This window comes from Xyrauchen texanus, chromosome 22, assembly GCF_025860055.1.
Source record: "Xyrauchen texanus isolate HMW12.3.18 chromosome 22, RBS_HiC_50CHRs, whole genome shotgun sequence".
In the NCBI taxonomy this organism is placed as follows: domain Eukaryota; kingdom Metazoa; phylum Chordata; class Actinopteri; order Cypriniformes; family Catostomidae; genus Xyrauchen; species Xyrauchen texanus.
The window spans coordinates 32,366,296-32,392,271 of record NC_068297.1 but is presented as its reverse complement, the minus strand read 5'-3'; the positions used below and the strand labels follow the sequence as shown (position 1 = coordinate 32,392,271).

At 38.1% G+C, this 25,976-nt stretch overlaps 1 protein-coding gene across 1 annotated transcript; it reads left to right on the top strand.

Annotated features, from left to right (window-relative positions):
- Nucleotides 1-843: 843 nt before the first annotated feature.
- LOC127662630 (pleckstrin homology domain-containing family D member 1-like) lies at nucleotides 844-25,957 on the top strand. The gene is made up of 13 exons (XM_052153909.1): nucleotides 844-995; nucleotides 2,916-3,009; nucleotides 3,219-3,308; nucleotides 6,110-6,186; nucleotides 6,661-6,752; nucleotides 7,082-7,134; nucleotides 7,537-7,631; nucleotides 7,868-7,961; nucleotides 8,476-8,666; nucleotides 10,510-10,642; nucleotides 11,723-11,867; nucleotides 23,544-23,687; nucleotides 25,803-25,957. Exons 1-13 carry the CDS (start codon nucleotides 844-846, stop codon nucleotides 25,955-25,957), a joined length of 1,515 nt encoding a protein of 504 aa, XP_052009869.1.
- Nucleotides 25,958-25,976: the final 19 nt, after the last annotated feature.

The following is a 25,976-nucleotide window of genomic DNA, read 5'->3' as shown; positions in this document are numbered from 1 at the left end:
TGTGCTGTTTTCTCAAGGTCTCTCTCACGCACACATCCAGAAATGTGGAAAGAGAAGGCCAGTGAAGTCTTATAGGCTAGCGGTCAAAATTAAACCTGAATCGCACTAGATTAATTTAAAGTCTTAAATGAGTACATTTGTCTTAATCTCATTTAACGCTTTTACCGATTTGACATTAGATTCTAACACTTTGACATAGAGTTTCTAATCACTCGTTGGAGTAGGGTGGAACCTGAAACGTCGGGGTCAATATAACACACGCCAAGACACACACAACATTACATTACATCACTAATATATATATATATATATATATATATATATATATATATATATATATATATACTCTTTAAATAGGAATGGTGAAAGAAACCATTAAGAATTTACAGAAGCAGACTAGCATATACAACCTTATTGTAAAATGTCACCTAAAATCTTGATGTTGTTAAATAAGCTTGTGGACATGTAATGCATCAACTACCAATTTCTTAAAAGGTCCAATGTCACAAGTGAGATAATTGTCATACAGTAATAGCTTTTCCTTTTAGAAAACTGCATTGATGTCTATTAGATTAAATAAAATTGCTCTCGTCCAAAGCCTCTTGGTTTAACCCTCCCTCCCTGGTTTTAATTCCACACTGTCCGAAACTAGCTGATACCACTATTGATGGACACATCATTCCACATCGTTGGATTACTGGAGGAGGTCCACAAAGGCTTTGTATGTTTGAGTATATCTATTTGTGTATAGGATTATTAGAGAGTGTATGTGCTACTATTTAGACTTAATTGATATTTTTATACCACACCTCCTCGTCTCCCACTTCCTGTCAAAGAGTCACTATGTTTTCCTCATCCAAACCCTCCCTATTCTCGCCCTGGACATCCATGGAGCAAGGAGACTCAGACGCTCTGGACATCAGCACCAAAGTGCAACTTCATGGGGTCCTTTGGAAGAGACCTTTCGGGAGGCCCTCGACCAAGTGGTCCCGCAGGTAACAGTATTCAACAATAGTAGGACTTCTATTTTTGTTTGATACATCAACATATCTTTTATGGTGTGGTTAGTGTGTAGCAACTTTCCATAATAAATTCGAAATGCAATGTATTTGTCTGTTTTTGTTGTTCTGGACAATAATGTGGTGCTAAATTAATGTAAATACAGAGGGATACAAACGTCTGAGACCATATTGAAAATTAATATTTTTCCATGTTAAAATGGAAATAAACAGAATGTTTTAGGATAAAAAAAAAATAAACAAAGAATAAATAAGATTTAAATGATATGGTGGTGGCGTAGTGGGCTGAAGCGCTTAACTGTTAAGCAGAAGTTTGTCGGTTCAATCCCCACAGCCACCACAATTGTGTGCTTGAGCAAGACACTTAACTCCAGGTTGCTCCGGGATGATTATCCCTGTAATAAGTGCTCTGTAAGTCGCTTTGGATAAAAGCGTCTGCCAAATGAATAAATGTAAATATATATATATATATATATATATATACCCTACCGGTCAAAAGTTTTGAAACACTTGACTGAAATGCTTCTCATGATCTTAAAAATCTTTTGATCTGAAGGTGTTTGCTTATATGTTTGAAATTAGTTTTGTAGACAAAAATATAATTGTACCACCATATTGATTTATTTCATTATAAAACAAAAATTTAATAAAAAAAGTTTTTGAAATTGATGACTTGGACCAAATAATAAAGAAAAGCATCCAATAATTGCCCAGGTTGATACCTCAAGAAGATGGTTGAGAAAATGTCAAGATGTCTGCAAATTCTAGGCAAAGGGTGACTACTCTGAAAATGCTAAAATATAACACCGTTTTGATTTATTTTGGAATTTTGTTTAGTCACAACATAATTCCCATAGTTCCAATTCATTTACAGATTCCTTTGAAGTAAATAAGAACATTCTCATTCTGAACATTCTCAAATGATCCTGGGATAACATGCTGTTCTTTGAACAAACTATTTGTGTACCCAAAAGCCATAAGGAGACGTATAAAAAAAATTATTTGCTGTTCAATTTCAAATCACACATTATTCTGATGATAATTTAATCTATAAGGAAAGTTTTGCATTAAAAACACAAAATAGAAGCATTTTCACTTGTTTCTCAGACTGTTGGAACCCATATAGTTTATAATGGTATAGTTCTAGGTGGTATTTGGTAAACAGCAGTGCAGGAGATGTAAAATATTATATCTGTTTTTGCTGCATAAGAAAATGTATGCATTAGATTTAAGGACATTATGTTTTTGTGTGGTGACTTGTTGTATAATGCACTTTAAAAGCTTTACTAGCTTAGAAGCTATCAAGTAACCCATCATTTTATGACTTACTGTACTGAGATGCTTTAAATGTGCCCTTAAGCTGAGTAAGTCAGATCCATGAGAACATTCTGTGCTGCTGGTTTGTTTTGTATATTAGGGCTCACAAAGATCAATTTATAGACGGCATGCACATTTTTTATGTCATCTGCCTACATCAACACTGCATAATTCCAGGAACATGAAAGTTAAGTTTAGGGCTATTTGCTGATTTCTTAAAAAATAATAATAATAATGCATTTGTGGTAGTAGTAGTGGAGGGATTTTGTCTGTAATTTACATAGGGAAGAAAAAACATTCCTTAGTATAATTTTTCTCTCTTATTTTTCAGTAAATTTATGTAAACATCCTTAAAAGAAGAAAGTAATACTTGCGAATTAGAATGATATAAGATAATATTTTTTTCAGAGCAATCTAACAATATTTGGTGGGTTTCATGCTTGAAACAAGAAGAAAAAATTGGGGTTAGGAAAATATATTTTTTTGCAGTGTGTCTATTATGATTGTGTGTGATGTAATTTAATTTCTCGTTTCTCAGGTCAGTATGTCATCCTGAATATGTTTGTGCTTTCATAACAGATTCTTTATCATCAAGGACAGCTTCCTGTTATATTATGCAGAGAATGAGAAAAAAAACTTCGAGACAAATAGGCACTTCAACATTCACCCTAAGGTACACAAATCACTAGCATTTAATACATGTGAATGGACTATGGCTTGTAAAATAACATTTAAAAAAAGTGAACAATGTATATAACTTGTATATCCTTTACATTTGTTACTTTTTCAATTGCATTTAGGACTAGTGAAATAATTTATAGTATAATATAAATAATAATAAAAATGATCTCCCAGAGTGAATAATGTTTTCCTCCATGTAAGGGGGTGATCCCATTGGGTGGATGCGTCGTTGAGTCAAGAGAGGATCAAGGCATGCCATTCGCAATGGTTATCAACCACGAGGAATTCACTGTAAAACTGTTTTTTTTACTTTTTCTTTTGTAAAATATCATTACATTACAATTCATCTTGGTTTTAATCATCCCCCTTTTCTTTCATTTTGTTTAAACTAATAGACATGAGTTTTGACTCCAAAAGCATAATATACTGTATATACATTATACAATGGATCTGGAAAGTATTCACAGCGCTTTTTCCACATTTTGTTATATTACATCCTTATTCCAAAATTGATTCAATTCATTATTTTCCTAGTTTTTTTTTTTTACAAACAATACCCCAAAATCACATGTACATAAGTATTCACAGCCTTTGCGTTGACACTCAAAACTGAGCTCAGGTCCATCCTGTTTCCAATGATCATCCTTGAGATGTTTCTACAACATGATTGGAGTCCACCTGTGGTAAATTCAGTTGATTGGACATGATTTGGAAAGGTACACACCTGTCTATATAAGGTCCCACAGTTAACAGTTCATGTCAGAGCACAAACCGAGCCATGAAGTCCAAGGAATTGACTGTAAACCTCAGAGACAGGATTGTATCAAGGCACAGATCTGGGGAAGGGTACAGAAACATTTCTGCAGAATTGAAGGTCCCAATGAGGACAGTGGCCTCCATCATCCATAAATGGAAGAAGTTTGGAACCACCAGGACTCTTCCTAGAGCTGGCCGCCCCGCCAAACTGAGCGATAGGGGGAGAAGGGCCTTAGTCAGGGAGGTGACCAAGAACCCGATGGTCACTCTGACAGAGCTCCAGCATTTCTCTGTGGAGAGAGGAGAACCTTCCAGAAGAACAACCATCTCTGCAGCCCTCCACCAATCAGGCCTGTATGGTAGAGCGGCCAGACGGAAGCCACTCCTCAGTAAAAGGCACACGACAGCCCGCCTGGAGTTTGCCAAAAGGCATCTGAAGGACTCTCAAACAATGAGAAACAAAATTCTCTGGTCTGTTGAAACACCTGAATGGCAAGTGTCATGTCTGGAGGAAACCAGGCACCGCTCATCACCTGGCCAATATCATCCCTACAGTGAAGCATGGTGGTGGCAGCATCATGCTGTGGGGATGTTTTTCAGCGGCAGGAACTGGGAGACTAGTCAGGATTGAGGGAAAGATGAATGTAGCAATGTACAGTGACATCCTTAATGAAAACCTGCTCCAGTGCACTCTGGACCTTAGACTGGGGTGAAGGTTTATCTTCCAACAGGACAACGACACTAAACACACAGCCAAGATAACAAAGGACTGGCTACGGGACAACTCTGTGAATGTCCAGAGTGGCCCAGCCAGAGCCCAGACTTGAACCTGATTGAACATCTCTGGAGAGATCTGAAAATGGCTGTGCACCGACGCTCCCCATCCAACCTGATGGAGCTTGAGAACTCCTGCAAAGAAGAATGGGAGAAACTGCCCAAAAATAGGTGTGCCAAGCTTGTAGCATCATACACAAAAAGTCTTGAGGCTGTAATTGGTGGCAAATGTGCTTCAACAATGTATTGAGCATGTGATTCTTTTCATTTTTAATAAATTTGCAAAGATTTAAAACAAACTTCTTTCATGTTGTCATTATGGGGTATTGTTTATAGAATGTTTGTGTGTGTAATATATATATATATATAATATAACATTTAGTTCTGATCCTCGAATCTGATAGGACGAGAGATGTTCTATGTGTACTGATAGTCTCACACCATCAGCACTCCAATGTGTCACTGTTTGTATTACTCCGCTTGTGTTCCTGCCATTCTAAAGTGTAAGAGCAGTGTAGATGTGTTAAGAGCTATATGTGTCTTTTTACCTTTAATTTTGTGACATTACATATTTTAGCCAGCAGGTGGTGGCAAAATACCATTTTTGTGTGTAATATGAGCCAGGTGACATGAAATGAGTCAGCCTTAGTCGGTGTTTTCATTCATCAGCACTACATGATTGCTCTTATTACTACTACACTACTAAAACTAAGAAATAGTTTTAAATGGCTTTAAACTAACGACTTCTGCATTAAGGCTCATCACAGCTGAGATACACAACAGACTGATTAATCACTCAAACTCAAGGAGTTTCCACATTGGAAAGGACATAATGTTCAAAATGGCGGAGAAGTTTGCGGTTTCTGTAGTGTATTTCGGCTACCGCGAAATAGGGTGAAATACCCCCGCTTGGATGGCTATTTTTCCACTGAGAAAATAGGATGAATTTGACCAAAATAAAGCTGACTAACACACTACAGAAGTTCTGCTTGGGAGAGTCAACAGGTGATGGCATATACTCTCCCTCTCTCTCTCTCTCTCTCTCTCACACACACACACACACACACACACACACACACACACACACACACCCTTGTTTCTCCAATAACTTCTTAGAAACAGCCCAAGCCGTGATACTAGTTCTAAAGTGACATTTTTTAATTACTAATGAAGGCTTGGATGAATCAGTTGGTTTGAACTAGCAATGGCAGATTCTGACCTGTTGTGTATGAAAGTAGTTACATGCACAAATACGTTTTTCATGACCATACTCATGTACAAATGTACTTGTTTATTGAACTGTTCGCAATCGTGCTATATGGCCTATGTATATATATATATATATATATCGTGCTAATACGTGCTATAAATCAGCACTGCTGTGATTTGGCCGTAGGCAATAACAGAAGTGCTGATATAGGGCCATATAGCACTCTTGCTCGTGTGATATTGCTTATATATATATATATAAAACATATATATATATATATATATTGTGCTTTTGGAGTCAAAACACTCTTATGTAGTGGCACTAAGAGTCTCATGGTCCTTGTCTTGTACAGGGAAATATTGTCCTAGCTGCTGAATCGGAGTCAGAGCAGAATCAGTGGGTGGAGATGCTGCAGGAGTCTGGAAAAGTGTAAGTATCTGGTCTGCCTCCATCTACAGCTCTGTACAATGTACATATATCTTGTAATTTCCCAAGCTTACTTAAAACCAATTACATATTTAAAGTCAAAATGAAATAAAAATGCACACTATTTTCTTGCTTCATTTATGTCCATGGTCTCATTGCACACTAATTATTGGTTATTCCACAGCTTTCCTGTTTATCTGACATCATCAAGCCCTCTTCATTTTCAACCCTTTTCTTCCAAACACCAGACTGCATTATGTCATTGAATCCCCACTTTCCAATTCTGTCACTCATCCAATCAATTCCCTGCAGGATACAATCCCACACTACATAAAATGTCCTACATTTTTTCACTCAGATATGTGCTACTGAAGTATATTAGGTTGTGAAATCCCTTTCATGTTGACTTAATGAGTATGCTACTTGTGACAGTGGCCTAACACCAGTGATGGTGGTGTATTTTGATTTTCTGTGAAGTACTTGGAAGAACGCTCAGTTGGGGGAGGCTATGATTGAAAGTCTGGAAGCTCAGGGCCTACAGCTGGCTAAGGAAAAGCAAGAATACCTCGGTATGACATCACTGTGTCCAAATATCTTTGTCCACAAATTTCTAACGTGATGAGTTGATGCTTTTTTCAAATGTAAAATGCTTTTTCAATAAGCGTTTTACTAAAGGGCTAAATCAAAAGGAGTGTTTTGAATAATTCCTTTCAAATAAGTTACCTTGGTAATCTTAGTGTCTCACAAAAAAAATAAAAAAAATAATCATATTACAGCTTTGTTACTACTATAATACATTTTAAATTAGTACTGATTATCTCTTTCAGTATAAGAAAGTAGTTTTCTGTATTACTGCTAAACTAACCATTAATGTTGTGTTTCCTTCTGTTTTTGATAGATAAGCTCATGGAAGAGACTGAGGAATTGTGCTTACAAAGAGAACAGAAATCGGTTAGCTCTCTCATTTATAATGAACTCAATTTGGATACAAATATGTGTAGATGTAAAAAGCATGCACATAAAGTAACTGATGGAGAACTGTGTGTGTGGGTTTGGGTGGTTTACAAGGACTTTTTATTAGGTTACAAGGGTGTTATACTATAAATGTGGTTTATGAGGATTTGTAGTGTCTCCATAATTCAAATCGCTTAAAAAAAACATACTAAACAATGTTTTTTTTGAAAATGTAAAAATGCCGAAAGTTTTTTTTTAGGGTTAGGTTTAGGGGTAGGGTTAGGGAATAGAGTCTATAGTTCGTACAGTATACAAATCATTATGTTTATGGAGATTCCTCATACGGATAGCCGCACCAACGTGTGTGTGTGTGTGTGTGTGTTTGTGTTTGTTGTGTAGGAGCTGGAGAGACTGAATCAGTTGCTGGAGGAAGAAAAGCAGAAGTTTGAGGAAGTGGTTCAAGAGTTGAGAGCAGAACAGAAGCAGATTAAACTGTACACTCTCATCCATTTTGTTACACCTCTATGAACACATTTACTGCCACAAATGTGTCATCCTGTCTTGTTTGCAGACATTCACATTAAAAATTATGTACTTTATTCTATACAGTACTATACATGTTTATTTTTTACATCTTGATATTTCATCTGATGGTTTTAAAACATCAAATGGAGTTCGTTTACAGCAGTTGTTTGAATTCCTGTACTTTTGTATTGTTCTGTGTTGTTAGAGATCTGGACGGTACTGCTCAGTGTCTCAAGGGAGTGGAGTCTGAGAAAGAAGAACTTCATAGTGTCACCAGACTGCTGCAAAAATCCCTAGAGGTATCAAACAATAAACTTTAAAATATGTAGTTAAAACATTAAATGCACTGATATTCTGCAATGGAGACACTCTGCCAGCTTATGAATGCAGCGAGTAATATATATGACTTGATACTGTGCTGTGTAGTTCTCGAGTCAGGGTTTTTTCATCCATGGTGTTGCAAAGGTGCTGTGATAAACAAAACACTTGGGTCAATAGACCTTATTCAGGTTAGATTTGTATTGAAAACAAGGCTGTGAGGGATTGAAGTAACTCTGTTCAAAGGGTTGTACTTTTTTGTTCCTTGTGGTTGATCATTCAACCAACAAAAATAAATAAATCTTTCCAATTAAGGAAAACTACTGGAAAACATGGATTGTGACAATAGAGCAGTTCAGGTTGTAGTCCTAAAACCCAGAAGACAATTACCCTTACAAAAAAAGTCTGGCAAAATATTTGCCGCAAATGTTTGCCAGAGGTTTGCAGCTCTTCACCAGATCAAAATCCATAATGAAAGTCTCTCTCTGTCTTCAGGAGTTGTCTCAGGAGAAACAGCGCACTCTGGAGCTGTTCAAAGTGAGAGGACAGGATGCGACTGAAACAGGGAGTGAATGCAGGGCATCTTTATACTCCATGGATCCAGAGGTGCAGCTTAAGGGGAACCTGAGACACATCGAGGAGCAGATGAGAAGCCTGCTTAGAGAGAAGGAACAGGCAGAAGAGAGGTGAGCAAACCTGTTTGAGAAGATAATATCATTTCATAACAAATGATTCTCTCCATATTTAGAATTCCACTGCTGGTCATGCAGCAGTTTCCTTTGTTTGGCATACAGTGCCGTTCATGCATATAGAGTGATTGTTTGACCTGGAGCTGGATTACAGTAAATGGAGTGTTGAGACCACTACAGTGGAAATGTACATTGATCTCCAAATGAGCCCATCGATCAGACACTAGTAAATGAGGTGGATTGGATTGACTTGCGGGTATAGATGACCTCAAAAACAGGATATAAATAAATGGTGGCTTAAATGTATGGACCATTTCACAAAAGTCAAATTATGTCATGATCCAATACATTTAAATAAATGGTAAATGGTCTGCACTTATATAGCACCTTTTTTTAAACTTAGCGGTTACCAAAGCGCTTTACACTGTGTCCCATTCTCCCATTCACACACACATTCATATTCACACTCACACTCATACACCAATGACGGCAAAGCTGCCATGCAAGGCACAGACCTGCCATCGGGAGCAACTTGGGGTTCAGTGTCTTGCTCACTGGGGACACTTTGGAATGTGGAGTCATGTGGGCCGGGAATCGAACCGTCAACCCTGCGGTTAGTGGATCTATAGTTAAACGGTCCCAATAGCAAATTGATAAGACACTGCTGATTTGTTTTACTTCAAATCTATCAAACTATGAAGCTTTATCAATCAGTTTTATGTTGTATACTCCTGAAAAGACATTTAGAGATGAGTAGATTATCACGCTAATACGTTAAGAAGGCTCACTAATAGCCATTGGATGGCATGACGAATAGAATTATACAAATTTTCAGTAAATGCATTTTCATTGAAACTTTTTAAGTGATAAAAATGAAGTGCCAATTTCCACTAAAGGATGTAGTCACTAACATGTAAACTAAGGTTAATTGGCCTCTGTGATTATTGATGATGTATAGATGGTGCGCTGTGATTAGGCCTACGCAGTAGCTGGGTGAAGTATTATGCATCATAGCTTTTACTAGCTATAGCATACTTTGTATTTTATTACAGCTGGGATGCTATACTGACTAATCAGCATCCAGGAAATTTCCATTTTATTATTAAAAATACTGTATGAGACACTGTCCTGAGCTGGCAGTGTAGACATCTTGGTTGATTTTAGATTTGTTATAGCATTCTACAATACTCCTCTTTCTATAAGTATAGTAGCCTATACACTGTATATTATGCACATTTTCTTATTTGATCTGATTGCCTGAAATTAAGACAATCCAATCCAAAGTTTGATTATTGTGACAACAATGTACAGTAGCATAGTGCTACTTGAAACATTTATCATTGCGGTAAATATGCAGTAGTAAGCTATACAGTAGTATTCAAACATAGCTAATTAGAGCAAACTAGATATACCATGCCATTTTGTCACTTGTTTGCATTGTGAGTGGTGTAATGCCCATAGATTCACATTTATCTAAACATAAGAGTCATTAAAGGCATATTTCAGGAAATGCTACATTTTATATTAATCACATATATTGCCCAAAAAAATCTATAAAAAATCTTTCATAGATTTTTTCAGTTGATTATTTTAATCGACTGACAACCCAAAAAGCATGTAACATAGCGAACAGGATAAAAGCACCTAGACAAATTATGATTAATAATTTAAGTCAATCACTTTTCATTCTGAAATGGAGAGCACAGAACAAGCCTCTGAAAATTCTGCATTTCTGGCATCAACAGCTCCGATCACACTCAGTGCAGTGCTCTATGTTGTAATATCCCCTAGTGTTCATGGCAGTTAGCCAGCTTTTTCCTTGTTCTGTCGCGCTCTGCAGGCTGAAGGAGAAAGAACTGCGGGCAAAAGTGCTGCAGGAGGAGCGAGAGTTTTATTCTTCTCAAGCTAACACTCTCCAGCAGTCCCTCACGCAGCTCACAGCAGATAAACAGCACACTGAGGAAGAGCTAAAGGTGAGAACTAATGTGCCCTGAAATTTAGGTGCACTATAGAGAATTAAACTATGGAGGAAAATAGCAAACACACTTTGCTTGATTTGCTGTACAGAGAGTGTAACTTTTGACAGTTTATGAAGTCAAGTCAAGCCAAGTCAACTTTATTTATATAGCACATTTAACAGTGGGAGAAAACAATACATGTTTTAAAGCGAATTTATTTGGTTTTATGAACGTTCTTTCTTAAAGAAAGTTCTCCAAAAAACAAATCAATAAAAAAAGTCATAATGACCATGTCTGTCAAACTTCAAAAAGTGCAAAAACACCATAATCACAATATAAAGTAGTCTATATGACTTATGGACCATACTCTAGGGGTGGGCGATATGACCAAAATCTTATATCACGATATGAATAATTTTCAATCACTATAACGATATATATCACAATAAATGTCCATTTTTGTAATAAAATCTATAAAACTTGTGTTTGATATTAAATAACCACACTGTAATGTTTATTTTTAAATGATCCGGTTTGCATAGCAGTTAGCCTAGCGTTTGACAATAGCGTGAAACACAGCTGCGCTTTGTCAGAAGCCTATATAGAACACAAAATGAAAGGCATTGAATTTAGGTGGCTCTAATTGTCTTTTTCAAGTCTCACATGAAGACACTCCACCTTCCCCCTCCATTTCTCTGACAAAATGTGTTGTGTACCACATATGTATATCATGAATAGAATGAGGTTTACTTATCTTGCCAAACGATAATCCAAAATGCATACCGTGCCTCCTGCTTCAAGCTTGCAGCTCTCAAATTCTCCATTTGGTATAATTGATCTGGTGTACCCATATTTGGTTACAAGACACACAAGAACCAATGACATTTTGCTGTAATTATGAATATTGTTTTTTTAATTTGAACACAGAAAAAACAAGTGGAAGGTTATCAGTGAATAGCGATTTCAGTCTGTTCACACAAATACCATACCTCCATATTTAAAATGTATCTAATTTATACTCAGTCTTACCTGTTATAATCTACATTATATGATGCTTATGTTTATTTGTTCTCTTTGTATGTGTATAAACGTCAGGCTGAGATGGAGTCTCGTGTGGAACTGGAGAGTAAGCTGAAATTGGCTGAGGAGGCGCTGCAAGACCTAGAACAGGGTCTAAACACAAAAGAACGCTCCCGTGAAAGAGAGGAAAGAATGAAGGGAGACGTCAGCCATCTCCGAAGTGAGTGCAATCAGTAAATATACCAGATAGAGCCTGAATATGCATTTCCAAAACATAAGACAAGGGCTATGTTCCAATATTCCTGGGTCATACTGTTGTTTAAAAAAGATTGACTTAAAGCTGAAGTTAATTATTTCTGAACCTCAATCACCACCAAAAGAAATTACAAGATAATCTGTTTTGAAATCAGTTTTTATTGCAGAAAACGCCCCCCCTTCTTTCATTGGCTGTACAAACAGATATTCCTGCCCTCACAATGTTTGTTGAGCTAATACTGCTATGTCAGGTTGAACCGGTCTCTCAAACAAACTGAATAATATTTAGGAGAGCTCCACTTTTAGGCGAAATCAGCTTACAGTACAACTAACCCTGTTTACATACACTTAAGAAAGCTGTTTGTTACAGGGTTTTCACAGAAAAGGTTTTAATGCATTCTGAAATGTCATATAAACGAGAACGCCATTATCTTTTAAAGGGATCATGACATACTATTTTTTTTTTTAATAATTGTATTATCTTACCTGAGGTCCACTTAAAATGTTAGTGAAGTTTGTTTCCACCAAAACAGTCATCATTTAGTAATATATAATCATTTTCCACCCTGTCTCTGGCACTCTGTCTGAAATGCTTGGTTTTAAGCCCTCTAGCCCTTTAAGACTGCAATGTAAATGCCTACTGTTCTGATTGGCTAACATCATACAGCCCCTCAAATACAGCTATATTTGAAACTAAATACAAAGAAAATGAACAACCTCTACAACATTATAAAACAAAATTTCAGGGTTTACACATAACGTACACCCAGTACATTGCATCTGAATCCATTAAACTGTTCTCTCAAGCACAGCAGTGCCATAAACATCAAACAGTCATATATCCATGAATGAAACTGTTTACTTAAGGTTTTGTGTTGGATCCAATAGAGTTTGTAACTACCCCATCTTTAATAATGCTCTTTCAATAGCAGTTCCTCTGCAAAGCTTGAATCATGTATTGACTGTTTCACAAGCAATCCATGGTGATATGAACCCAAAAATACATACAATCCATGCTGAAATGTTCTGAAATGTTACGTAAATGTAATACAATCCATGGTGATGTTGGGTGCTTTAACTGGCTTCAACAGGCCAAAGCAGAGATGCTTGTCTTCCCATCTCAAATCTTCTGTGTTTGTTTACACAGAATAGTATGTCTTTCTCCCAGTCATTGGCAGCAGCAGAATGAGACACGTTTTTAAAAGTTGAGCTTGTACTGCTCTTAAAATGTGGCGCACATTGCCAAAAAACACATAAAAAAGATCTAAGATGTCCATCTAGTGCATGTTTACAGAAGACAAATAATTAAAAACAGCACATATGGGTGCAAAAACAGTCCAGATTACCTTTAAAACAGCAAGAAACAGCGCAGCTGTTCTTACTTGACATTGCCTCTTTTAAAAACAGCACAAGATGCATGAAAACTGTCAAAGACGTTCATCTACCCAGTGCATGTTTATGTAGAAAAACGTTTCAATCCAGATGAAATGAATGAAGGTGTCTGGTGTAAGTCCCCTTTCAAGTGTAGATGAATCTCCCTTGGCAGGCCCTTTCTCCTCTTCACCTGTGTGGCTGAGCACCAGTGGGCGGGGCCAAGGGTGCAATAATGAACATTGATGTCTTGCTGAAGAGGCAGTCATATGCAGATGTGTTTGATCCTTGTGACATCACAAGTTCCACAAATTCCAAATGAGCCTTTTCTGGAGCTTGGATTAAATAAATGCTTCTGTTTTTATAGTACAATGACCTCTTATATGTCAAAAGATCAAGGAAAATGTTATTCCTCATGTCATGACCCCTTTAAGGGATTAAGAGAAAGTGGTTTAACACACCTGGGTTTCTCCTGGAGAATGCAGCAGATGTAAATGCATAAGCTGCATGCGTTCCCTTACAAAAATCTAGAGTTGCAGCAAACTTTCCACGATTTCGGCACTCATTAATTTTCCCATGCAAAAGACATTTGCGGCAAACTCATTTAGTGACGCTGTTTCCTGTGGTTATGCTGTTTCCTTTTCCTGGTCCTGTTGCTGCTGGCGCTTTAGCTTGAGTCTGTGTTTGTAGCCTGTTTGCCTGTTTAGCAATGCTTTTCTTTATATTTTCAGTATTTAATCTTTCCCATTTTTTACATGTATTGTTTATCCGCTTCTATACTTTTTAAAGTGATAAAACTACTTGCATTTTACTGCGCACACCCAACTTTCTACTTTTATCGTGATTAAACTGTGTGCTTTACCGCACGCATTATTACACGGATCATTGCATCGATCTCAAACCACTGGTAATAAGGAACCACCACAACAACCACAATTACGTGAGGAATTTACATCGATTTCAGTCTACCGCTGATTAAAAGCAACCACCACCACAACAACAAACAATTGTGGTAAGTCATGGCATAGCCTCACATAATCACTACTTGCACCACATGTAACATGTTGACTATATTTCCTTCTGTCAGCAGTGAGGAATTAATGTGATAATGTAAAGAATTAGTCAAGCTGACAGAGAAGATAAGTGAGTTAGAAACACACATCTGAACGCTAACGGAGGTCAGTGGGAAAGAGAAGCCGTTAGATACTGTTTCGGATGAGGGTAGTACAGCGAGCAACACACACACTTAGGGCTGTGTATCGTTCAAAAAGTTTCGGTACCGATACTTTGACTTCGATAGCGGTTCCAAAACATTACTTTTTTCGATACTTTGGTCGAACCCCTTATGTATCGAAATTTGGTACCGAATGACAACTAATTTTTCAATACTGGAAGGTTTAGAGGCAATTCGGTCGGTGCCTAAAATGTATCGAACTCGATAGCCAGCCCTACACACACACTTGTAGCCCCCACAGGAGTACATTTGGGTGACATCTCAACAGCATACTTGAAGGACAAAGCGACACCACTTTCCTGTTCCTGTTAGGATTTCCAATCGATTCTCACCACTCAGTGATGCACCCTCTGAGAATCATGTTGAAAGCGCCCTTGTTATTGGTGACTCTAATGTAAGACGCGTGGAAATACAGACTCCAGCCACTATTGTTAAATGCATTTTGGGTGACTGAGCATCTGACAACAGATACAATTTCGAAGTGCTGGCTTAGATTTTCTAAGATTGTTATTCATGTCGGCACTAACGATGTCCTGCTTCACCAGTTGGAGATCGCTAAAGATAATGTTAAAGAGATGTGTGAACTTGCCAAAACTATGTCAGACACTGTAATATGTTATGGCCCCTTCCCTGCTTTTCGTGGTGATGAGATTTATAGTAGATTAGTGTCACTGAATGGCTGGATGTCTGAGTGGTGTCTGGAGAATAGTGTAGGATTCATAGACAATTGGAAGAGTTTTTGGGGAAGACATGACCAGCTAAAGAGAGATGGACTAGATCCCTCCTGGGAAGATTCAGCTCTCCTCTTAATAGTGCTAGTATTTGACTAACTGGGGCCCAGGTCAGGAAGCAGAAAATCTGCCTAATCCGAACATTTGCTAGCTGCCTTGAGACATCACACAGGTCACATAAACTACAGCACATAGAAAATGAATCACCAACGTATCATATAGAAACTCTTTTCCCCGAACTACCAAACACAAAACAGTCATCAAGTAATTTAGAAAAAAAATTGATTGATGTCAAACTTGTCAAAACAAAAATAAACATCATATATAAGGTAGGGCTACTAAACATTAGATTACTTTTATCCATGAAATTATTAAAGATCACAGTTTGGATTTGCTCTGTTTGACTGAATAAACCTGGATAAACAGATGAATATTGATTTAAATGAGTCTACTCCCTCAGGATATTGTTATAAACATGAGCCTCGTCTGAAAGGTTGAGGAGGAGGTGTTGCTACAATTTACAGTGGTATTTTTAGTCTCAGGATATAAGTTTAATTCTTTTTAACTGATAATGCTTAATGTGACATCGTCAGAAATAAATAAAAAATGTTTGTCATCTTTTGTTTTTGCAACAGTATATAGACCACCGGGTCATATTCTGAATTCTTTTGAGAATTTGTTGATATTCTGTCAGATCTAGCAGTTGCTGTCGATAGATATTTAATCGTCGATGGCTTCAACATCCACATAGATAATGAAAATGATACAATGGGATTATAATTTATCGATATTCTCAACTCTGTTGGGGTTAGACAGAATGTGACAGGTCCAACCCATCACCAAAATCATATGATAGATCTAATTTTGTCAAATGGAATTGATATTGATTATATAGATATTCTGCCACAAAGTAATTTTATAAAAAATTTAGGTGTTATATTTTATAGCAATCTTACCTTTCCAATATTTGTAAAACTGCGTTCTTCCACCTCAGAAATTTTGCTAAGTCACGAAACATGCTACCTGTTTCTGATGCGTCATGACCTGAAGACTAGATTATTGTAAGGCATTACTAGGTGGATGTCCTGCAGGTTTAATAAATAAATTTCAGTTGGTTTAAAATGCAGCAGCTAGAGTGCTAACTAAAACCAAGAAATATGATCATATCAGACCCATTTTATTGTCATTACATTGGCCACCTGTTAAGTTTCACATTCATTTTAAAATTCTGTTACTTACTTACAAAGCTTTGAATGGTCTAGCTCCAAAGTACTTAAGTGACCTTCTATCACACTATAATTCATCGCACTCACTATGATAGCAAAACTCTAAAGCCAGTTAATAATGAGAATATCAAAATCCATGAAAAGAGAGAGATAATTTTCATGTTTGGCTCCTAAACTATGGAATAGTCTTCCCTGCAGTGTTCAGAACTCAGACACACTCTCTCACTTTAAGTCTTGAAGACTTATTTATACAGCCAGACAAACACCTAATTTATCCCCTAATTCATAGTTATGCTACTTTAGTTAGGTCTGCCGGAACTGGAAACACTTCTCTTATTCTTTAACCCTGCTTTCAAGTCAATGGCATCTACATTAATTCTATTCTATTACTTTCTTAGAATAGAGATCTTGTGAAGGTGTTGGGTGTAGCCCAGTCTGCTGCTCTGCAAATGTCAGCTAGAGAGACGCCACTGGTCAGAGCCCAGGAGGCTGCCCGCTGCTGGTGGAATGGGCTCTTAGCCCTGCATGGGGTGGTATGTGCTGGGCCTGGTAGGCAACAGCTATGGCATCGATGATCCAGTGGGCGATCCTCTGTTCGGAGACAGTGCTTCCTTTCCGCTGTCCACCAAAGCAGACAAAGAGCTGCTCAGAGATCCTAAAGCTCTGCGTGCGAGCCAAATAGATGTGCAAAGCATGCACCGGACACAGCAATGCTAAGGCTGGGTCTGCCTCCTCCTGGGGCAGCGCTTGCAGGTTGACCACCTGGTCCCTGAAATGGGTCGTGGGAACCTTGGGCACATAGCCCGGTCGGGGTCTCAGGATTATGTGAGAGTAGCCCGGACTTAAATCCAGGCATTTTTCGCTGACAGAGAATGCTTGCAGGTTCCCCCCAGGTAAACAGGTCTACCTGAGGGTGGAGTCTCCACTCTCCCTTGCGGGTGACCTGTCGCGACAGCGCGTCCGCTGTGGTGTTGAGGTCGCCCGGGATGTGAGTGTCTCGCAGCGATTTGAGGTGCTGCTGACTCCAGAGGAGGAGACTATGGGCGAGTTTTGACATGTGAGGGGAGCGTAACTCGCTTTGGCGGTTGATATATGCGACCGCCGCCGTGTTGTCTGTTCGAACCAACACGTGCTTGCCCTGGATCAAAGGCCAGAACTAAGTTTTAGTGTAACCGCAGTCTTCTGTTTGATTGGGCATGCTCGTTCGTAAGGCATCCAACTCCAAACCGAGAAAAGAGATGCTGTGAACGGGGAGGAGCTTGGTCTTTTTTTAATCACATAGCTGAGTCGGACTGTCCGGTATTCATTCATTTTATGTTATAGTATAATTTCATGTACAGCTGCTTTGAAAAAACCTGATGTGAAAAGCGCTATACAAATAAATCTGACTTTAATTGACTCTTCATTATTGCCAAATGTTTGCTACAGGTCCATCACTACTGGTGAAGAGCTGCAAACTTCTGGCAAACATTTGCATGTGAAAACAATGAGTGGTGAATTTGCTGCAACTTTGCAGAAAATTTGTGACAACTCTAGATTCTTGAAAGGGTACATGTTTTGAGAAGTGCCTATGTGCAAGAAACAGACCGGATAACTAACGGCATAGGATTGAGCCCTATATCATATCAATAAGTCAACACAGCAGGAAGAATTCAACATTTGTGGGGGTTGAGTGGGAAAAAGGAAAAGCACATAAACCATGTAAACTGCCTATATACACATTCACGTTATGGTTTACAATTTACGTAAGAGGGAAACCCCACTATTGCAGAGCAATTCTGCTGTACATTGCAATATAAATTTAAGGAAACAAACCCAGCAACAACTCCATATATTCCAACAACTGGAATAAATGGAAATAAAGGGAAGCAACAGAGAATAAAATAGCAAATTCTTTCTTGGATGCCATGTTTTTTATTACACAAGCATTGTGGGGAAATTATATTGCTGTGGAGAAAGAAGCTTACTGACTGAGCCACACTTATTTTGCAATGCAGAAGCAAGCAACTGCATTTCTGGCAAGTGTGACAAAGTTCCACTGACATTGAACGAATTGTAAATAACCAGAAGGATAATTAGACCAGAATTTAGTGATATGGGTTATAAACTATCACACATAATTTTTAACATCAGTTAAACAGCATAGTAAGAGTTAGTAGATTATTCACCTGCTGCTGTGTGTTATATTGAAAAGACAGTGGTGATGATGCCGTGTATCTTGTGTCCATGTAAACCTCCCTTCATATTTATCTGCAAGCCTTAGATGATGCCTTTTATTTATTTGTTTATTTCCAAAGATGATATTTCATAAGCCATGTTGAATGCGAGATCTGTGTGTCTGTTTACCATTTACCGCTAAGAAAGTGAGAATGCTCTCTTCCAAGAATGGAGAGAATAATGTGTTTATTATATTGGCAAGATGAAACAAGATTCAGTTTTGTGTGCAAAGATAGTTGAGGCAGCATTTTCCCAGCAAATTTCTGCTCTCATTCTCTCTCTCTGGTTGTGTAAAGTTTCTTGTGACAGATGGAGCTGAGCATTTCAGCACCTAATCTCTCATTAATTCTGCCTGTGCGACAGCATGTGATCAAATGATGGCAAACTGTGCTAAACTGTAATAATGCAGCCTGCCTGCAATATAAAGCAGTATAAATTAGTATTAATGAATCGCTGAAATGGCCAGAGGTGCCTTCTAGGGTACAATGGGGCTAAAGGTAAATTACCCCTTAAGGCAATGTAGCTTTTTTCATGTCAAAATCTATCAAGGTCAAAACTTTTTATTTATTTGTATTTAATTCTGATGGAGCAACATAATGTGTTAAAAGAAATAATAATGGAAGGTTGTTTCGATTAAAATTCAGTTTTTTTTAAAGGTGGTGAGGGGGTTTAAAGGGATTTTGTGTTGATATAGGGGCAATATATATAGTACACAATTTGTCAACGAATGCAAAACAATTTGAGACACTAAGATGATTTTATAAGTAACAAACATAAAAAAATAGATCAAATTGCCTCAAAATCAACCTTTAGACATTACATGCAAATATCTCTGTAACGAATCAGACGAGGAGTGAGGTTCTAGATGCAGTTTTTAATGGAAAAACAAAAGGTGTAGTCCGGCACAGATGGCAAGTGAGAAACACAGGGCTGACAACAGGGAATCGTGACATAACCTCCCCTCAAAGGAGCGGATTCTAGACGCTCCCAAAAAACCCCCACAAAAACAAAATCAAATCGTCCAAGGAGTGAAGGGGGGCTTGGGGGTGGGGGCAGGCAGACCAAGGAGGGCACAAGGGGCAAACAGGCAGTCCAAGGAGGCACAGGGGGCAAGGGGATGAGGGGGATAGGGCAAAGACCTGGAGGCAGGGCCAGGATGGAGCCGGGGACCAGGGAGACCAGAGAAGGTCAGGCGGACGGTCTGGAGACCAAGGGGATGACCTCAAGGTGGGGACTGGGTCTGGAGGTCGGGGAGGCAACCACAGGACGGGGACTGGGTCAGGGGGCCTGGGAGACGGCCACAGGATGGGGACTGGGTCAGGGGGCCTGGGAGGCAGCCATAGGACGGGGACTGGGTCAGGAGGCCTGGGAGGCAGCCACAGGACAGGGACTGGGTCAGAGGGCCTGGGAGGCGGCCACAGGACAGGGACTGGGTCTGGAGGCCTGGGATGTGGGCATAGGACCACAGACATGGAGAACTCCGGGGACGGAGCCGTGGAAGGCTCTGGAGACGGAGCTGTGGAAGGTGGCGCTGTGGAAGACTCTGGAGGCGAAGCCAGGGAGGACTTTGAGGGTGGAGCCGTGAAAGGCGGAGCTATGGAGGACTTCAGGGGCGGAGCCGTGGTAGGCTCGGGAGGCGGAACCCTGGGAGGCTCGAGGATGACCTCAGTGGTCGCAAGCACTAGCAGAGACTGGGGAGAAGGTGCCCTCTTCCTTCTCTTTCTCCTTCGGCCAGCAAGGAGCATGGTCATGGGAACAGTCGAGGCTACGGGCACTGGCTCTGGCTCTGGCTCTGGGACGGTCGAGGCTACAGGCTCTGGCTCTGGGATGGTCGAGGCTACAGGCGTTGGCTCTGGGACGGTCGGAGGAACACCACCAAGGAAAATTCTGGGTAGTCCGCTACATTTGCCAGCTCAAGAAACTCATGAACGTGATCCTCCACTGGACGGTCCTCTTGCCTGAGGAAGAGAATTCTGTAGGCTGCTAGGCGAACTGCTAGATCCATTATTGGTCAGTTGTTCTGTAACGAATCAGACGAGTAGTGAGGATCTAGACATAGTTTTTAATGGAAAAACAAAAGGTGAACAGGGTAACTCAAATAACAAAACAACACAGGGAACAAATAAAACATCCACGATGGGAAAACCAAAATATAAACAAGAGAAACATCCACGAAGGGCACGGGCAGGGGCACGGGCAGGGGCAGGGGCACAGGCAGGGGCACGGGCAGGAACACATTCAGGAACACATTCAAGAACATACATACATTTAACAACTGACCACGAATGAACAAATAACAGGGCTTAAATACACAAGGATAATGATTAAATTAAACACAGGTGAGAACAATGAAACTGGCAGTGATGAGGGCAGGGAATTATGGGAAGTGTAGTCTGGGACAGATGGCAAGTGAGAAACACAGGGCAGACAACAGGGAATCGTGACAATCTCATGGAAGAGAAAATGTTTGCAGTGCATAGTGTCAAACAGGTGTTTTGGAAAGTACTGTGGTAGTTTTTGTTGCTATTTAGTGTTTTGGGAGAAATTAAAATCAATGGAACCTTTTACCCCGAGGAGACTTTAGCCCCATTGTACCCTACCGGAAGAGCTCCACATTCCAGGTTGATAATGGTGGCACCCAAGTTACACAAAAAAACTAAAACAATATGGATACAGGAGTAAACTGAAAGCCAAAAACACAGTGCATGTAAAGCGTATGCCGATTTGAGTCTTAAACAGCTTTCATGTAATCAACAGTTCTGGTGTCCATGAAAACAAGCTAATTATTGATTGAGTTGTCTCTGCATATTCAGCTATGATACAAGAAAAGATCACATACACAAATACATCAGTCTTACTGTAGTCTTACAAGTCTTTGACTGGTAAGGAAAGTATATGGTTGAGGAGTCAGACATTTTGCTTTAACCTTGTGTAACCCTGTGTCCTTTGGCTTTGCTGTATGCTATGAATAATTAAAATGAATTTAAACCAACTTGACAGCTCAGAACACTCTAGGCTGTCATAAAATGGTTAAAATGTAGACGCATGTAGTCAGGTCACAAAACAACATGCAGCTGATCTCAATGAAGTGAGTGATGTCTTTGGGAGAATTGGCAACAAAACTACATCTGGTAAGAAACCTCATTAAGTTTTACAGTATAGGTTCAAAAGCTGGCAATGCCATATATAGTAGAAGTTGCTTATCTAAACTCGACAGAAAAAATAAACTAGCTGTGCTGTAATAACTCTCTTATATTGTATGTAGAATAACATGGAGTATGTAAACAATAGCGATCTCGAATCGCACGGCCGTTGGCAATTGTTACGTATATAGGCTTAATTCAGTAAATATTACAGATTATGTACAAGTCAGCCCTTTCATGCTTCTTCCCCTCCTTCAGTTTCTTTTTCCTCTTCTGTATCCCTGATTGCTACATCAGACGTCCTCTTCGTGATTCCTGCATCCCACTCTTAGACTACTTGAATTAGTAAGTAGCTAAAGGGATGGGGGCCCCTCTTGGAGGATATCACAGAATTTTGAACATTCATACATGCAGCCTGATCCCATGAAAATGTTGTGACTGTTGCAACATTTTAAATTCTGCTCTTGAGTTTGTAGCTAAATGGATGGGGGCCCCTGTAGGGTTTCTTTTTGAAAATGTTATTCTAGTCTGCTAAGCATTGCCAATCATTGGTCTCAACTACTGAACTACAGTTATTGCCACCCACTGGGGTGCCCCCAAGCAATTGCCTGGCTTGCCTGTCCCGTAGGTCCGCCTCTGGGTGCATGCATCATTGTCGGAGGCGCGTGGATACTAAATGGAGGGGAGTGGATACATTGACACCCGGGATGGAGAGGTGTGGCTGCGAGTGGGTTGGCCAATGGGGTGGCCAGGATTCTGTCCGTGGTGGCCACGGCCATCCCCTAGCTCCGCCCTTGTTCCCAATACAAATTGATCCAAAGCAGCTTTACAGAAAATCAGCTGTACACTTAGTTATTTGCAAGTTTAGTATTTTTAGGTTTGCATGTTTATTAATGGTTACGAATCAAAAAGGTGAATGGAAAATGCATACAGCAGTACTGCTCAGGTGTGAGGAGGTAATTGTTTACAATAATTAATGGATATCTAAAAATATTGTAGCAAGCTTAAATATTATAATAATTTTAATTAAAGTTAAGTCATTTGACCGCATTTGTGGCATAATGCTGATTACCACAACAAAAAATAAATAAATTAACAAAAACAAATAATAATAAGCTTGACTCGTTCCTTTTTTTCTTTTTTTTTCTTTTATAGAAAGCAATATTTGTGGTAACAGTAAGTCACTTACAATGAAAGTGAATGGAGCCTGACCATAAACATTAAAATATGCATAGTTTCAAAAGTATGGGTTCAAGACGACATTATACCAGTTAACATGATTTATATGTGAGAAAAAAATCATCAGGGATTTACCAGCTTTACTGTGTTTACCAGATTTTAATGTTTACATGCATTATATTGTCACAACAACAAACTTGTAGGCCTAATATTGGATTTAACTTTACACAGGTACGTTTAGTGAGTAATTTTACCACACTAAAATCATTGAAAACAGATACTGTATAAAGTTTTTGTCTTTCAGCTATAAATTTGAAACTGTTGTGTATTTTAATGTAAAAAATAAATAAATATAATAATAATATGTTGCCCTCAGCCACTATAGCTGCATGTGGTCAATCGGTTTTTAGTTTATATATGTTAAAATATTCTTAGTTTGCCATGTGATACTGTAATTATAAAGAGGCAATATTTACAAAGTAATAAAAGTAATTTGCTCATTATTAAATGTGATCCTAAAGTTGTGCATTTTACTCCCAGAGTTCTTTGAGGAATGTATCTGTGCTGCTGAGATTGACGCCAAGTTACCAGCCATCATGAAGAATGCAGTATATCTGCATAAAGCTGCTGCTCGCCGCATCAAAAGCTGCCGAATTCAGAAAAGGGTCTCAAAGCATCACTGGTGTAAGTTTTAACACAAGTCAAAAATCAGCTCCAACATTTGCAGTTTGGCGATTCCACCAGCAGGTGGTAAAAAATTTATTTCCAAAATCTGAAAATATAGAGGACCATCAAATGATGTCCCTGAGTATCAGAGTTTTATGTAACAAAAATGTATGATATTTGTTTTAAACTATCTGTGGGTCATGGTTTATATTTTTTAAATTGTATTATTATGTTTATATTTACAATTGAATTAATTTGTGATCTAATTTGTATTGGTATTTTCTACCTGTTGTCGTAGAATGATTTTTAAGTCACCTCAAAAGGTGCTGGTGAAAGAAGTTGGAAGAGGATAAAATGTTTGAATTTGGTATATGTTTTTTTTTTTTTTTACCATTTCATTATTTTGATTATATTTCCGTTAAGCTTCATTTTAATTTAGAAAAAAATTTGGCTTAATTTTTCATGTTTCAAAAAATGTATTTAATTGTTCAAAATCTAAATGTGTGTGCTGATACAATCACTATTAATGCAAGTCAAGATTTGTTTGTCAGTAAATTAACATTACTAATAATACTTACATTCCTTATAAGGTAAAGCATTATAATGACATCTAAGCATATAAATGGAGCGTGTGCATATTTCTATTCTTTTAATTCATTGAATACAGTCCATTTACACTAACAATTTCTTATAAATGTGCTGTCTTTGTTTATATAGCTGGTGCTTGACAGGGAATGGACTATATAATAAGACACAGATGCAACAATAACCAGACAAGAACATCAGAATGAAATTGCAGAAGCGCATTAGCGGTTTGCGTGCGTGATTTCGCCAAACCCACTTGCGCCTAGACTTAGCGCATACTTGCATGAAAATACCAAATCCTCATGACTATACCCATTGACTATGTGCTTATGACTTATGGCATAGCTCTATGCTTAGTGCTAGCACTCTTAAAATAGGGCCCTTAAAGTCAATGAAGTTAAATTATTTGTAATAATTCAACAAAGGATCAACGAAAGAATGTTTTATGTATTTTGTTTGATGTTTACATTTTTTTTTTACTATTTTACCAACATTTGGGAGATGTCTGAATACAGTTTAAAGCCCATTTTGTGTGTTTTTTTATTTTTATTTTCTAGAAATAAACATTAAATAAGCATAAGCATAAAAAAATATATAAGATTAAAAGAAAAATGCACTAGAATGGGAAACAGGTTTGCAGATGTCATTTAGTAGAACCAGCTAGCTTGGCTCCACATGTTGGTTTGTAGTTATTGATAAACTTATAGTTGTCATTAATAATAATAAAATAAACGTTTTTTAAACAATATTTGTACATGTTTGATAACATGGTTAATGGTTGAGCTTAGTAAATGCAGTCAACACTGCAATCTATTTACAGACATTTGATTAAAAGTTAATACTTTGCATGCTATGTTATTTTAAGACAATAGTCTTAAATAGTTCATAGGTAACACTTAGGTAACAGTAAGGTTGTATTCATTAACATTAGTTAGCTACATTAGTAAACATGAATTGACAATTAACAATAATTTAACAGCATTTATTAATCTTTTTTAATGCTAATATCAACATACAGTGTATATTAATACATTTTAAGGATGTTAGTAGCCAAGTAAAAGTTGTATATGTTAATATAAATGCATTATCAACTAACATGAATAAACAATGAACTGTATCTTTATAAATTAACATTAACCATATATACATTAATATATATATATATATATTAAAAGAAAATGCATTTAATATATAAATTAAAAATTTATAATATAAAAGTTTTGGTTCATAATATTTAATGGATTAACTAATTTTAGCAAATGGAATGTTAAAGTTACCTTCAATTTACTAGTTTATCTATCAGAACATTAAATGTGTGCCTTTATTGCTTTAAAAAAATAAATGTACCCTATTTGGTATAATAAGTGTCAAGTAGCATCTTTATATTGAGCTAACCAATGCATATGTGCTGGTATTCTGAGGAACCATAACTTGGAACAGCACTTCAGCTGGCTCTTAACTCAAAGTTAAATTTAATTTATTCAGCTTGATGAATTTACTCCATCACCATATTAAAATGCTCTTCCCTCTTTTTTCCCCTGTGTGCAGTGAAGCACTCTCAGTCATTTGCCTCTTCACACAATGAAGTCCCCAGTTTAGACGAGCTGAGAGAAACTGCTCGCCGTCTGACTTCAGACAGTTGTTTGAGACAGCGTGTCTACAAGATCATCACCCGCCAGGAGACTGTACAGTCTGACGACTAAATGTCAGTGTTTAGGGAAA

What these genes read in the sequence shown, in the direction of transcription:
- LOC127662630 (XM_052153909.1), top strand. Translation starts at nt 844, where the DNA reads ATGTTTTCCTCATCCAAACCCTCCCTATTCTCGCCCTGGACATCCATG. An exon ending in TCGACCAAGTGGTCCCGCAG is followed by an intron (nt 996 to 2,915) that starts GTAACAGTATTC and finishes CTTTCATAACAG; the next exon opens with ATTCTTTATCATCAAGGACA. An exon ending in TACAAAGAGAACAGAAATCG is followed by an intron (nt 7,135 to 7,536) that starts GTTAGCTCTCTC and finishes TTTGTTGTGTAG; the next exon opens with GAGCTGGAGAGACTGAATCA.